The sequence below is a fragment of the Lottia gigantea genome (genome assembly GCF_000327385.1).
Source record: "Lottia gigantea unplaced genomic scaffold LOTGIsca_14, whole genome shotgun sequence".
Lineage (NCBI taxonomy): Eukaryota > Metazoa > Mollusca > Gastropoda > Lottiidae > Lottia > Lottia gigantea.
This window is the reverse complement of record NW_008707617.1, coordinates 2,318,381-2,333,799: the sequence shown is the minus strand read 5'-3', so window position 1 is coordinate 2,333,799 and position 15,419 is coordinate 2,318,381. Positions and strand designations below refer to the sequence as shown.

The 15,419-nt window shown below is 34.3% G+C and overlaps 1 protein-coding gene across 1 annotated transcript in view; it reads left to right on the top strand.

Annotated features, from left to right (window-relative positions):
- Positions 1-15,419, top strand: part of LOTGIDRAFT_111776 (hypothetical protein) — a gene marked incomplete at both ends in the record, with an annotated part of 16,278 nt that extends 859 nt beyond the window's left edge. The window contains 4 exons of the mRNA XM_009049721.1: positions 3,960-4,161; positions 6,810-6,850; positions 14,321-14,408; positions 15,276-15,419. Coding sequence (XP_009047969.1) covers positions 3,960-4,161; positions 6,810-6,850; positions 14,321-14,408; positions 15,276-15,419 — 475 coding nt within the window. The remainder of the gene's footprint in view (positions 1-3,959; positions 4,162-6,809; positions 6,851-14,320; positions 14,409-15,275) is intronic.

The following is a 15,419-nucleotide window of genomic DNA, read 5'->3' as shown; positions in this document are numbered from 1 at the left end:
CTAAAAATATACATACATCCACGTTTGTAGAATCTGCTTTCAATGTTGATGTGCCAGGAGACCCAAATAAGCCTACCCTTTTTAAATGCCCACATGAAATGGGGGGGGGCATCACCCATGTCTGTCCGTCCACAATTGCTCGTAAACACTCTACAAGACACAATTCGGATTTTGACATAACTTGGTATGAGTGTTCGTAATCACCCAAGGATGAACCCTATTGATAATCAGAAGAACCGAAAAATATTTAGTATGAGTTATTGCCCTTGTTCTTGAAAACGTGTTCAATTTTTAGCTTGTATACACTCTAGAAGGCACAATTCTTGACGGATTTTGACAAAACTTGGTGTGAATGTTCGTAATCGCCCAATTATGAACCCTATTGAAAATCAGAAGAATTGAAAAATATTTAATATGAATTATTGCCCTTGTTCTTGAAAACACGTTCAAAGTTAGCTTAAACACTAAAAGGCATGATTCTTGCTGAATTTTGACAAATCTTGGTTTTATTATTCAGTCCCGCGCTGACGATTGAATATTTGCTTTGTAGAGTTTTCACGAGCTAAAAATTGAACACGTTTTCAAGAACAAGGGCAATAACTCATACTCAGTATAAACCTTTTTTCCATCACTTAGCAATCCTACCCTCCAAAATGAAGGTCAACTTGTATTCACCTTCAAATGCAAAGTCTGCGAGTTGGATAGTTTTATCCGTCCAGCAATCAAAACCTCAGCTGTGGACGAGAATATTAGAACCCTCAACCAGACATTGCTCTCTATGGTTACGCAGGTTCTGATCGACCACGACCAAGACCTAACCACCCATCAAGAGAAGCTGACCACGATCCGTGTCAAATAATTATCGGCACCTGCATTTGACCGCATCATTTCCCATGCCCTATCTTGGGCCTGTCACTCCTATGGGAAATGCTTAACTTGGTCTGTTGTTACCATATTCTACAAGGCTATCAACGAAACCAAGACTTGAGTTACCATATCAGATATGGATGTAGATCAACAGACGTCAGCACCAAGAAGAGGCAGCACCCTGTATAAACAGACCCTGAGACAAACCCGTAGTTTGCCCAGTCCAAGTCTAGCGGGCGCCCCTGTTACTCTTTTCCCTTTCCTTTTCAACTGAAATCAAATCCATAATATCTAGTCCATCATCAAAAGCTACGACCATTCTAATCTAAAGAATTGACAGAAGACGGCCTAGACCCCCAAAGTCACAAATAAAATCGTGACTGACTCCTGTAGATTGTGACTGACTTTTGCAACTAAACTAGTGTCCAAAAGAAACGATACCACCTGTTTGCAACGACATAAAAGAAAAACTTAACAATGCAGAAATTTAAGGATTGGTGTTATGCTTTTAAGAAATCCTTTCACATCTGTACAAAAATTTCATTTCAATAAAATCTGTACAACCAATATGACAAGCCTTTAAAGATTGGTGGGGTCGAAAAATGAACATTTCGTTAGAGCACTGATCACAGAAACAAAGAGAAATGTCACACCACACCTCACAAAGTCAAGTCAGTTGCGATTTGTCCACCGTGAGCATCAATACAAGCTAGAACACGCCTACGGCCTGATGATGTCAAATGTCTGATGACGTTGGGAGTGATGCGTTGCCATTCCTCGAGGAGACATCGTTCTAAGTCCTGGATGTTGACTTGAAGGACATGGCCACGTCGGGTTTGCCGATCGAGGTGATCCCATAAGTGTTTGATGGGATTCATGTCCGGTGAACATGCGGGCCATGTCAAAACCTGAAAGGGAGTTCTGTGTCAATCTTAACTGTGTGTGGCCTTGCATTGTCATGTTGGAAAAGGAGGACACGAGGCTGTTGCTGAATAAAGGGCACCACAACAGGCCGTAAGATGTCATCAATATAACGCTATGTCTGTTGTTCCGGTGTCAGGAGTGATCCGTGGTAGGGATGACGTGGCCGGATACCATACTGCCGTAGTCTCCTGTAGACGGGCTGTCGACTTATCCTGTGGCCCAGTGATGTAGCCGCCGTGGACGTCGCTGTTACGGTGCGGTTCTTCAGGTGTAACGATCTTCATTGGGCGTGGTTACTCGTGGTCCTCCACTCCTAGGCCTGTCTGAAGTCTGACCTGTTTGACGTAACCGCTGCATCAACTTGGTGATAGTGATGCTTGCGCAGCCCAACCTTCTGGCGACGTTGATGTGTGTAGCTCCTTGTTGGACCATTCTAACGGCTCTCGATGGCTGTCAAACGTGGCATATCTTGTGTTTTTTTTTGTTGCTGTGAAATCAACCTGTCTGATCAGCCGTTTTATACAGTTTTATGCATGTACAGAACATGCTAGAGAGGGATGTCACTTTCACGAAATTTACGTTTTTTCCCGAAAGTGATATGTGTTCCCGGTATTTTTTATCGACTATGCTGTGTTTGGGATGTGCAATACGAATTGGCATGTATTCATACTAGACAATTCACTTAGTAAAAAACAATTTTGAAAATAAGTTGGTTTCATTTCTTTTGGACACTAGTTTAGTTAAAAACTAGCAATTTCGACTAGTTGAAAAAAAATGTGACTGAATTTTTCAACTGCCATATGACAAAATACGATTGACTATTTCGACTTATTATGACAACTTCGGGCCTAATATGGCCATTTAGGTTGTTTTGCAAAGGGGAATAACTCTTCTTTAAAGAACATGGTTAATCTTCAGCTGGAAAAATGTTATTTTCCTTTTTTCACCACACATGCCTTTGTACGTTTAAGTCCTTGCAGTAGGGTATCCGTATTTAAACAGCCTGTTAGTGCACCTTGAGAGACGGGATATATCCTACACATGTCCAAGAAGGAAAGTCCAATTATGTTGTGGTAAAGATTTAGATGGTAATAAAGTATTGACTTTGTACAATCAAAAATCTCTTTCCTTTGATGAATGATTGGTATGTTCTGTCGATAATGAAACTAATCATTCAATAACATCATTTGGAAAGTTATGGAAGGTGATTCATGGCTACAAACATACCAAGTATGTGAAGGAATTTCTGAAAGAAGCATGTGCTTGTGTTTTCTATGAAAACCTAACCTTGCTGCTCAATGACATTTGTCTAGCAAATAGATGGACCAATAAATCTTCTGAAATCACTCAAGTGCATTGATTGAATGTATTTGCTGTCCTGGAGATGAAGCTACAGACAGACTTTATAGTAGGACTTTCATAGAAGTTGTTCCTGTTCCATGAATCCAGTTTTTGAAATGGTGTCCGGGGGAAAAATATTCTGAAAAATCATCTTGTTTCAGGAAGAGATGCAGTTACAGATTAAGAAAGACAGATAAAAGAATGCAAAAGACATTATTACATTTTCATACTACAGTCAAGCATATAATTACATTATAAATTATAAGCTAAAGCTTGTCATATTGTGCAATTCACTCTGAATGAATTAAAATCCAAAATTGGGTGTTTTTTGGGAAATATTTCCCATATTCTGTTTAGTAAGGCAACCATCCTGTCTGTAACAATTGCTTTTGAAATATTGTAACTTAGTTACAAATTTTGTAAATTAGACATTCTTTGGTTAGATGCATGCTATTGACAAAACTGGTAGGCCTATTTTTTTATTTGACCCTTAGGTATTTATATAATCTTGGAAATGTTTGAATTTGTTGATTTTTTAAGTTATTGCCCTTGACTTTAAAGTGTCAAAATTTATTCATGAGCTTAATAGAAACTGCAAATTTCATTTGATTTGAAACTTGGTGTGATCATTGGAATTGATAAGATCATGACTGGTCTTCATTGACTCTAGAAATATGACACAAACATATCAAACATTTTAATTTTTATTGATCAAGCTTTTAGAATATTTTGATATTTTGATATGATGAAAGCTGCTATTTGTATGTTGTCGTCTATTTTGTATGCAACAGTCATTGGAATTTAAAATATGTATTGTGGAATTTCAGTGATCGTACAGTGTTTATAATGCCACCAGAACCAGTTGGTTTACCTGCTGGTGAAAACTACAGTTATAATGGGTTTCCTCAGTTAAAAAGTGAACTATTCCTAGTAAAAACATCATCTAACTTATCATTACCAACTAAATCTGTTTGCCCTAACAGTCCATTTGCTCGACGTACAAAACAAGAGATAAGATCTGCTCAAAAGGTAAGATGCTCATGTATATTCAAAAGTTAAGAGACTTCAAGCACCTTTCACATTAAAACAATCACTACATATACTTAAGCTGTAGATCCCTCAGTTTTGTATATGCTCATATGAAACTAACATCACCCTTGACTTGGTTTGACAAACTTGGTGTAAGTGTAAATTATCATCCAAGAATCAACCATGTCATTAAAATAGTGAAATATTTAATAGATTTATTGCTCTTGTTCTTGGAAACCATTAAATTTTTAGCTTGTAAAAACTCATTTTACAAATCTTTTTACAATTTTGACAAATCTTGATGAAATTGTTAATTATCATTCATGTATAAACCCTATCGATATCAATAAAATCATTAAATATTTGATATGATTATTGTTCTTAGAAACAAGTTCAAGTTTAAAGTAGTAAACATTGTATAAGGCACCTTTATTGGATTTAAATGAAACAGTTATTGTTGACGTAAATTTTTTGTGTAGTTTTTATATGCCCACATGAAATGGGGCTATAAATAATAAAACTTCTGTCAACATTTATTCCTATGAAATTATTTTGTCCACAATTGCTCATAAACACGCCATACATGTGTACCGGTTAGAAAAAGAATTCTTGACAAATCTTTGAAAAATCTGTAGATTGGGTGAAAAGTCGGATGATTTTTCCAAAGCGCGTAAATTCATGAATTTAAAACTTTCACAAAGTCCCAGTTGTTTATCGAAATGTAAATTTATTTATTTATTTTTTTTTTCGATTTTTACACACCTTCCTTAGCTTAAAGTACAACAGTTGAAGCAACCATTCAACATTCACGAACCTTAGATGTAGGTGAAATTTTGGGTGCAAAGAAAGATCACTAAAGTCAACATAACAGAATTTCGTTTTTGCTTTTTATATGCCCACATGAAATGGGGGGGCGTATATTGCCTTCACCTCTTTCTGTCGGTCCTTCCGTGCGTCCACAATTGCTTGAAACACTCTACAAGTCACAATTCTTTACGGAAACTTGTTAAAATCGTTTATTATCACCCAATGATGAACCCTATTGAAAATCGATAAAACCGAAAAAATATTTAATATGAGTTATTGCCCTTGTTCTTGAAACGCTCATGCAAACACTAGAAGGTGCAATTCATGACGGATTTTGATGAAACTTGGTGCGAGTGTTTGTTATCACCCAAGGACGAACTCTATTTAAAATCAGAAGATCAAAAAATAATAAGCATGAGTTATTGCATTTGTTCTTAAAAACGCGTTCAATTTTAGCTTGTAAACACTCTAGAGGGCACAATTCTTGATGGATTTTGACAAAACTTGGTGTGAGTGTTTGTGATCACCCAAGGATAAACCCTATCGAAAATCAGAAAAATTGAAAAATATTTAGTATGAGTTATTGCCCTTGTTCTTGAAAATGCGTTCAATTTATAGTTCGTAAACACTCTAGAAGGCATAATTCTTGACAGATTTTAATGAAACTTGGCTTGAGTGTTTGTTATCACCCAAGGATAAAGCCTATTGAAAATCAGAAAAATCAAAAAATATTTAGTATGAGTTATTGCCCTTGTTCTTGGAAACTCGTTCAATTTTTAGTTCGTAAAAACTCTAGAAGGCATGATTCTTAGCAAATTTTGACAAAACTTGGTTTTATTATTCAGTACAGCGCTGATGATTGTATATTTGTCTTCTAGAATTTTCAAGAGCTACTGGTGATTGTTACTGTACTGCTAAAAAATATTTTTATTCAAAATCAAAGCTGCCAGTGGGTGTATATTCCCTTGCCTGGCAAGCTATCTTTTAGTTTGAATATTATGCATATGTTATTTTTGACATAACTCTATTCCGCTGGAAGTGATGCCACTGGAAGTATTTACTTTTGAATGTGTACTTTTCTTCCACCATGCTGGCGGTCTACACCATAAACAGTATGGAATGAATGTGGGAAAATTGAATTTTTTCAACTGCTATCATTAGCCCTTTGTTTCAAGAAGTACAATGAAGAAAAACCTGTTGATAAATATGCCCTCAGTGCATATCTTGTTTTCTGCCAACGTCACTTCATGTTGCTCAGAAAATTTTCGTTAAATGTAGTACGTAGATAGCCACGAAACATGGAACATGATGAAATCCGTTGTGTTGTACCAGTTGTCGTTTCCGAGAAATAAATGGGAACAGTTTCGAAGTTATGAGCCCTGACTTATTAAAAATGCGTATGCATGTATATATTGATATATATATCGTCAAATTCGAAATTGGTAACAATTGGCTACATATCTTTGTAATTGATCCGAGCCTCAAGTCTATTGAATCTTATTGGTTGTGAATCCTAATCTGCTGTGGTGATTTGAAACATTGAATCCAGTTATTACGACAATTTCTTTGCTCGAAAAATCGATAAATAAAACATCCACAATATGTTTGAATTTGATGATAATTTGATGACTAAAGACTTTATTATTGTCATTGTTTGACAGCTGGTAGTGGGCACATGTTACCTTGCCTGGCAAGCTGTCTTTGAGTTGAAATGTGAGACAATGTAATTTTGAGTTAACGTGCACTTGAAAATGTAACTAAATTTTTGCTGCGAACACTCATTAATCTTCAAGGAATGTTTGATTGTAGTCCTCATGAATATATAATTTTCTTTATTTCAGCATGCCCAACAGCAAATTAATACACCTGAAAAGTGGGCCAAGTAAGTCTTACAATTCTAATATTATGCATTGTGTAATAAATTTGTTTGCTTCCTTCATACCCTTCATGCATCAATATGTCTTAGAATGGAAACAGTTTCTATTTTTAACAATCAAACCCCAAATGATAAGATAATATGTTAAAATTAGAAACTTTTTCATTGATTGATATTTACTACTCCAGTCTTTGATAGCTATTTGGACAGTTGCTAGCTGGTGTAGAGACAGAATAGCTAACCCCTGTTATGTGGGCATTTTCCACACCTCTAAGGTGCAAGGGTTTTAAACCTATCTATAAAAAGCAGATCCTCAAAACCCAGATGTATTCAGAAAAATTACAGGTGCAGGTTAGCTTTAGCATCATTATCTCCCTCAACCTTATATGTCAAGTCTTGGGCTCACATAGGTGGTGAGCAGTGGCACCAAGCTGCAATCAAGCAACCACTCGCTCGATCCTCACTGATGGTCACCTAGCTTCCACTTCTGGGGAATTGGGCGATTATTCTCCATTTCCTGTACCTGGCTGGATTAAGAACGCTTGAGTTAGCCATGTTACCAACTTTATCTTTCTAAATATGAGGTACCTCCAAAGTGTATTGATGATTATTGCACAGAGTTGATGGATAATGACGAAATTATCGGATATTTTGACAAAAATGGATTTATTCAGAAAGATATCAATGAAAGATTTTGATTTTGATTTTTTTGCATTACCTAATGAATCTCCACAAAAAATATTACTTCATACCTTGAACATTTTTTTGACCATTATTCATAATTCCCATTACTCTTAATGAATTATGTAAGGGATACAGTATGAAAACTGTCTATTAAGCTTAATAATAGCCCAAATAAGGGAGTTCAGATTGTGATTTCATTGATACAGTGTATTTATATTTTGTTATTAAATTGCTTTGATAGTGAAAAAAAATGTCCAAAAATACAAACAAATAAGTTAGCACACAGACCTAAAAAAAACCAAGAAAATTATTTGCTGAGAATATCATATACCTAATTTCATGTAAAAGATGTGATGTAAAATATGTTGATGAGACTCAAAACGCTCTGATGTGATTCAATGGCCATAGTTATGATAAAGTGCATGGCAAAGATAGACAGATAGCGAATCACTTCGACCTTCCCTATTATTCCATTGATGACCTTTTCATCATGCCAAAACACTTTCTGCATCACTTGACGATTACACCTTGAAAGTTACTGTATTGCTCAACTACAGATTGTAATGCCAATTGGACTCAACATTCAACACGATAACCAGATAATCCCCTTTGTTACGACATTTGATTCTACAGCTACCATAGTCAAACTCGACTACTCTAGCCTTCAAAATAAATTTTAGCTTACAAATGAAATCAAGATCTGAGCAATTTCCTTGTTCACTGTAGACATGAACAATGCCGCCTTATCCTTAAAGAAGATATTTTTTTATATAAATGTATCATGTTATATCTAAGTTAGATTTCAGTCTAATTTTCACATAATTAACTCAATACACCCTAATACCAAACAATCACCACCCTTCTATCAAATTTACTGTCAGTATTAGCAAAAATAGTATGAACTTCTTGGTGAAGATTTTGACCAAACTAATAAATTAGACATAAAAATATACTTTAAGGAAACATTCCAGAAGGCACAATTCTTGACGGATGTAGACGAAACTTGGCAAGAGTGTTTGTTTATAAATAAAGGATAAACCCTATTGAAAATCAGAAAAATCGAAAAATATTTGGTATGAGTTATTGCCCTTGTTCTTGAAACGCCCGTTAACACTCTAAAGGCGCAATTCTTGACGGATTTGGACGAAACTTGGTGTGAATGTTTGTTATCACCGAAGGATGATCCCTATCAAAAATAAGAAGAATCGAAAAATATTTAGCATGAGTTATTGCCATAGTTCTTGAAAACGCGTTCAATTTTAGCTTGTAAACACTCTACAAGGTACCAATGGTGACAGATTTAGATGAAACTTGGTGTAATTAATGTATTGAAAATCAGAAAAATAAAAAGATAATAAGTATGAGTTATTGCCCTTTGTTAACTTATCAGAAGTTTTAGCCTGTAGACACTCCAGAAGGCCCAATTCTTGACAGGTTTTGACTAAACATGGTAATATTATACAGTAAAAAAAGTTTAAAAGAAGTGTAAGACTGAAGGTTGAATATTTCATTCTGGTAATTGTTACTGTACTGCTTAATAGTTTTATTTAAGATCAAAGCTGCCAGTGGGCGTATATTACCTTGCCTGGTAAATCGATTTTGAAAGATTGTTGAGGGTTAAAATCAAAAGTAACATACATTTTCCTACAAAGTTTAATATTGTGTGCGGTATATTATCAATATATTTAGAGTCCGCATCCATGCCTGTTAGTCTGTTCATATTTATATTTTTTTTATAGTTGCAACAATTGCGTTTTTTGTTACCGTTTTAACCACAGTAATCGTTACTTATCATCTGATTTCAATAAAACATGATATGAAGATCAAGAGTTGTGACAATTTGGAATTTTATCACCTCTGCCCCTTCTCCGACCTATGAACCCCTGTGGTTATGAAAGAGAAAATTGCTATAGGTCTTTGATGGATTACTGGCAAACATTATTAATGCTAGGGGCAGACAAGCACATTTTAATAGCCCAATCACATCAATTGAAATTGCCCGCAAATTTTTGCACCAGATCAAGAAAGGGCAAATTTTTAAAAGCTATGTACAAGTTATAAAATGGTGAAAGTAGCTAATTTAAACATTATGTGATATCATTATCACATCCAATTGGTTGAAAAGTATCAATTACGCGATATGCCTCACACAGCCAAATGAGCAAATTAACCAGCAAATGGAATTGCTTATTTCCTTTTAGTTTTAAATACGGGCGAATCGTACAGGCATAGAAAATCGTCATGAGTGGTCACATTCAAATTTTTTGAGGGAATTCAAAATGTGTCACTGCTTTCAGTTGATAAAATACTCTTATCTGCCCCCCAATAAAAAGCACTCTATAATTACAGCTTAAAACCGATTTTGGCAATTTGATTTTAATACAGGGGTTAAAATCCGCAATTGATGCAATTTATATACGCCCACATGAAATGGAGGGGTGTAGTATATTGCTGTCACCAATGTCCAAGAAAGTGAAGGTGAAAAAGTGAGGAAAAGGTCGAGAAGGTGAAAAAATTTCCACAACATTAAGTCCAGATCAGCCAATTATTGCTCTTACTTTGTGCTCTTTTTAATTCTTAATTTTTCCTATGAAATAAGATTCCATTCACCTTACTCAATTCACTCCTATAATCATACTGGCAAAAGCGAAACACTGCATTCCATTAGACGCAATTGTTGTTTACGCCCACTTAGAACTCTCCAAGATAGCAGACAATGCCACCTTTTGTTGTCAGTATCACGTCATTGGTGTATCATATCTAGTTTATTAAGATAAGATTTTTGAGATAACACCAATACAAATGAGTAAGCTACCATACACAGCGCTCAACAACAAAATAAAACTCGCAAATCAATCCAACTAAAAATAAAACAAATTAATTTTTCTTCTTGCATCGGGTGCAAAAGTATTAAAGATGGCTTCTTGCATTTTTAAGAGTAAAATCAAACAAACTATTTGATTATTGGTGTTTATGATAAATTATCCATGTATTCCTAATCAAAAGAAATGAATGTTTATGTAGAATGCTCCATAAACTCATGTTTGTTTACGTCAAAAATGACATTAAGCTGTAATTGAATTACTGGTTCATTAACGTTATGTTTAAATTTTAGGTATTTGTGCGCCAATTTTGTCCCTTAGTTTGTTGCTATTTTAGATAAATATTTAAAGACGTATTCGAGTTGATTTAATTATAAGGAATTGTTCAGTTTATCGATGTATAAACAGCAAAAACCTGTGGACACTGTATAAATCCGCGTAGTTTTTTTAAGATTCCACATCTCAAAATATTTCAGCATTTGCAGGTTTCTAATTCTTAAAAAAAAAACATTGATTTTGCAGGTAAATATTACGATTCATCACAACTAAAATGTTTTGTGTTAGACCACTGTAAATAGAGTTTAAGAATAATATTTCCTGTTGCTGTAGACAAAAAATGAATACCAAAATAGTAGAGTAGTTGTTGTATATGATATTTCAAGCCATCTTTAAGAATGAGAAGCTGAGTGTAAAGGCCATTTCCGGCAATCTGAGAACATTTTTTGATGAAATATCATGATTCTCCAGGCCTCCCCTCCCTGGCTGTACCATTGTTGGAAGTTTCCAATTATCCCATTGATCCCATTGATCCAATGACTTCGATGAAACTTGACATGATAATGTGATGAAATTTCTATATACAGTGTTTTTTTTTTCAATATTTGAAAAGATCTACGTTATATTACAACACTGACTGCCAAAACATCTTATAATTTGCACAAATGTGTGAGTCAATTGAATACAAACTGTCTATTTCTAAGATTACTTATTTTGTTCAATAATCAGTTCACGAGATTGTGCTACACAACAAAACATACACTCGTACGCTCTTTTATGCCTAAGATAAACAAGACTACGCCCGATCATTTGGTTGAGATTTATAAATAATATATTATGTACTGTTTATGAGACATATAGAAATAGGTAAAGAACCACAAGATATAGGGATATACTATTTCTGTATTTATGAACTCAACGTTTCACATGCTACTAATTATGTACTAAAATAAATTTTATATCTGAAATGAAATAAAAACTAGAAAACTAAAATGATTTATATAACCGGTAAATCTAAACCGGATTTTTATATTTTTACATTGATAGTCAACAAGATGGCGACAAAATATATTATTCAGACTTCAATAAATCACAACCAAACTTGACTTAACTATAGTATGTCACGATGGAGCTTCCGAAAGTGACACTCCGCACTATATATAGCTTCCCCGGGATGTTTTTTACCTACTGTAGAGACGTCGGAGTGTGGTAAACCAAGCACCTGGACTGTCCTAGCAGACGATCTATTAGAAAAGCCAGTGATAGATTTCATGCCAGTATTTTTTTTTATTGATTATCCAACTTAAAAATTGATTCATAAGATGGCAGTCAAGTTTGAATTTGACAATTTTTCAATGAATGGTTTTTGAGTTATTGCCCTTGACTAAGTAAAGTCGAGTCTAAATATTGTTGTGGGCACAATAGAAGCTACAATTTTCAATGGATTTTGATGATACTTGGTGTGAGCATTGGGATTGATAAGATGGTGGTGAATTCGAAAATTTGCTTGTAAACATCATAGAGGCTACAGTTTATATCCAATTTTTAGCCTGTAAACACTTTAGAAGGGACAATTCTTGATGGATTTTGATGAAACTTGGATAAACCCCATTGAAAATCAGAAAAATAATTAGTATAAGTTATTGCCCCCGTTCTTGAGAATGTGTTCAATTTTTATCTCGTAAACACTCTAGAAGGCACAACTCTTGACAGATTTTGATGCAATTAACACCCAAGGATGAACCTTGAAAATCAGAAAAATTGAAAATATTCAAGTAGGAGTTATTGCCCTTGTTCTTGAAAATTTGTTCAATTTTTAGTTCGTAAACATTCTATAGGGACTTAAGGTTGAATATTTCATACTGGTGATTGTTACTGTACTGCCAAATATTTTTACTCAAAAGTGCCAGTGGGCGTATATTACCTTGCCTGGAAAGCTATCTTTCGATATTGATGTTGAATTTAGTTGATGATTCTGCCATTACATCGTACTCATTTATTTTGCCTCAACATATTAGGAATTTATGTTTTTATTTTTTGTTATTTCCATGTGGGCGAATAGTGGCGTCTCCCCTGTCATTCCGTCAACATTTCTTCTGAGCACAATATAGACTTCAATTTTTATCTGATTTTAAGGGACAGTTAGGCCATTTTTTTGACCAATCATACCTTGGTCTCAGAAACAGGAAGTTTTTAGCTAAGCCAATCAATTACAGTGTTCACAGCTCACCGTCAAAATTTTCCTTCAAATCCATGTGTGTCCAGAATTATCTGCGTTTAAAAGTTAAAAAGACGATTTGTCTTCCCTTGAGACACTGCCTTAAATAGAAAATACATCTATAGAAATTCCTAATTTGAGATATTTTTGAAGAAATTATGTGATTTTCGTACATTTCTAGTACCTCTGAAAACTAGTTACATATATTCAAAGTGACGCAGCTGACCATTTACTTGGTTTGATCATTCATATTGATGAAATCTTGTACAAGTTTGAACTTTTTTCGAGTTATATCCCTTGACCTAGTCAAAATGTGTTAAAATTTGTTTGTGTGGGTTTGAAGCTAGTTTTGATCTGACGTAAATGAATTTGGGTGTGATCATATATATTGAGATCTTGGACAAGTTCAAATTTGATAATTTTTTCGACTTTTTTTACTTATTGCCCTTGACCTAGAATAAATGCATCAAAATTTGTTCGTGAGCACAATAGATGCCTTTGACTTAGTAAAAATGTCAAAATTGTTTAGTAAGTGCATTGGATTTTCCTCCGATTTTAATGAAATTTGGTGTGATCAATTATAAATAATATTTTGGACAAGATGAACCTTTTTCTGAGTTATTGTCTTTGACTTAAAATAAATGCATCAAAATTTGTTGTGAGCATAATAGTTTTCATCTGATTTTTATACGCCCACATGAAATGGGGGGCGTATATTGCCGTCACCTCTTTCCGTCGGTCTACAATTGCTCGTAAACACTCTACAAGGCACAATTCTGGACTGATTTTGATGAAATTTGGTATGGTTGTTAATAATCACCCAAGGATGAACCCTTTTGAAAATCAGACGAATCGAAAAATATTTCGTATGAGTTATTGCCCTTGTTCTTGAAAACGCGTTCAATTTTTAGCTCATAAACATCCTAGAAGGCACAATTCTTGACGAAAAAATTTGGTGTGAGTGTTTGTTATCACCCATGGATAAAGCCTATTAAAAATGAGAAAAATCGAAAAAATATTTAGTATGAGTTATTGCCCTTGATCTTGAAAAATCTTTCAATTTGTAGCTCATAAAAACTTGGTTTTATTATTCATTTCCGTGCTGAAGATTGAATATTTGTCTTCGAGAGTTTTCACGAGCTAAAGATTGAACACGTTTTCAAGAACAAAGGCAATAACTCATACTCAATATTATTCAGTATCGCCCTAAAGAGTTCAAAAGAAGTGTATGACTGAAGGTTGAATATTTCATACTAGTGGTAGTTACTGTACTGCTAAATATTTTTATTCAAAATCAAAGCTGCCAGTGGGCGTATATTACCTTGCCTTTCAAGCTATCTTAATGAAATTCGCTCTGATCAAATAAAAGGGCCTTCAGGGCTCATCAAATTCCGACAATCAAACAACTCTGTTGTAAGATTTATACAACAGTTTGTTTTTTCAGTAAATGTTTATGTACTAAATTGTTATTTTCAGATGTTTATTAGCTCACTGTTATAGTTTATGGTTTATAAATTTATCAGCATTTGTTCATTCTAATATTAATAAAGAAAATGCTTTGAGAGTGGCTAAGGCTGTTCTTGATCAGATGCAAAAGGCGAATTTAAAACCTCCAGATGAAGTAAGTTTTAAGTAATGTATCTATTTAAAGTACCGTATACAAAATGTTCATTATTAAAAAGGATATTAATTAAAATATGCTATTTATCTACTTGATAAACCTGAATTGGTTATTGATTGTGAAGTAAGCAGTTTACATTAGTTTTGAAGTTTGTATAGGCTCGATAAATTTTAGTTAAAACCTCCAGAATAAATAAGACAAATATTTCTACACAATTCAGTATTTAGTTTGTTAAGATTTTCTGTACAGAAGTTTTGCAACACCTACCAAAAAATATAACAAATGTAAAATGTTTACATTAGACCTTTAGATAGTTTTGCTGCTTTAAATTTAAATGAAATGAAATGAAACGAATGGAGTTTTAGGTCCTACTTGTGGGCTATGCAGGGTGCAATGAGAGAAATTTAGCCAGGACAACGGCATTAGCCTGTAGCACACAGGGTCTCCGTTTATTTTCCCATACGAATTATTAGACGCTTTTTCCATGTCAGCCCCTCTTACCTGTATCACTGACAGAGGGAAACAGTGTGAAAAATCTAAAGGTATTATCTTGACCTAAGCCAGGATTGAACCCTGGACTTTCAGGTTAGCGAGAAAGCGTCTAACTCGCTGAGCCACCTCTGCTCCCTAAAGGCACAAAGGAAAGGGACACATATCTCTAGATTATGGTCTATAGTTTTTGTTAAATTTTCCCACCTACTAAACAATCAGTAAGTAAATGGCAATATGACTGTGAGAATGGATCATTACTGTCTCCTGCGATCAGTGTTCATTTATTTTTTTTTTGTTTACTTAACTTTTCTATTACAGATGTGTTTCAGAATATTAATGCAGTTGTGTGGACAGTACAATAAACCTGGCCTGGCTATTAAAGTATTTGGTGATATGAAAAAATATGGTATTGAAGTAAATGCAATTACGTATGGTTTTTATAATAAAGTAAGTGTTCTCTAA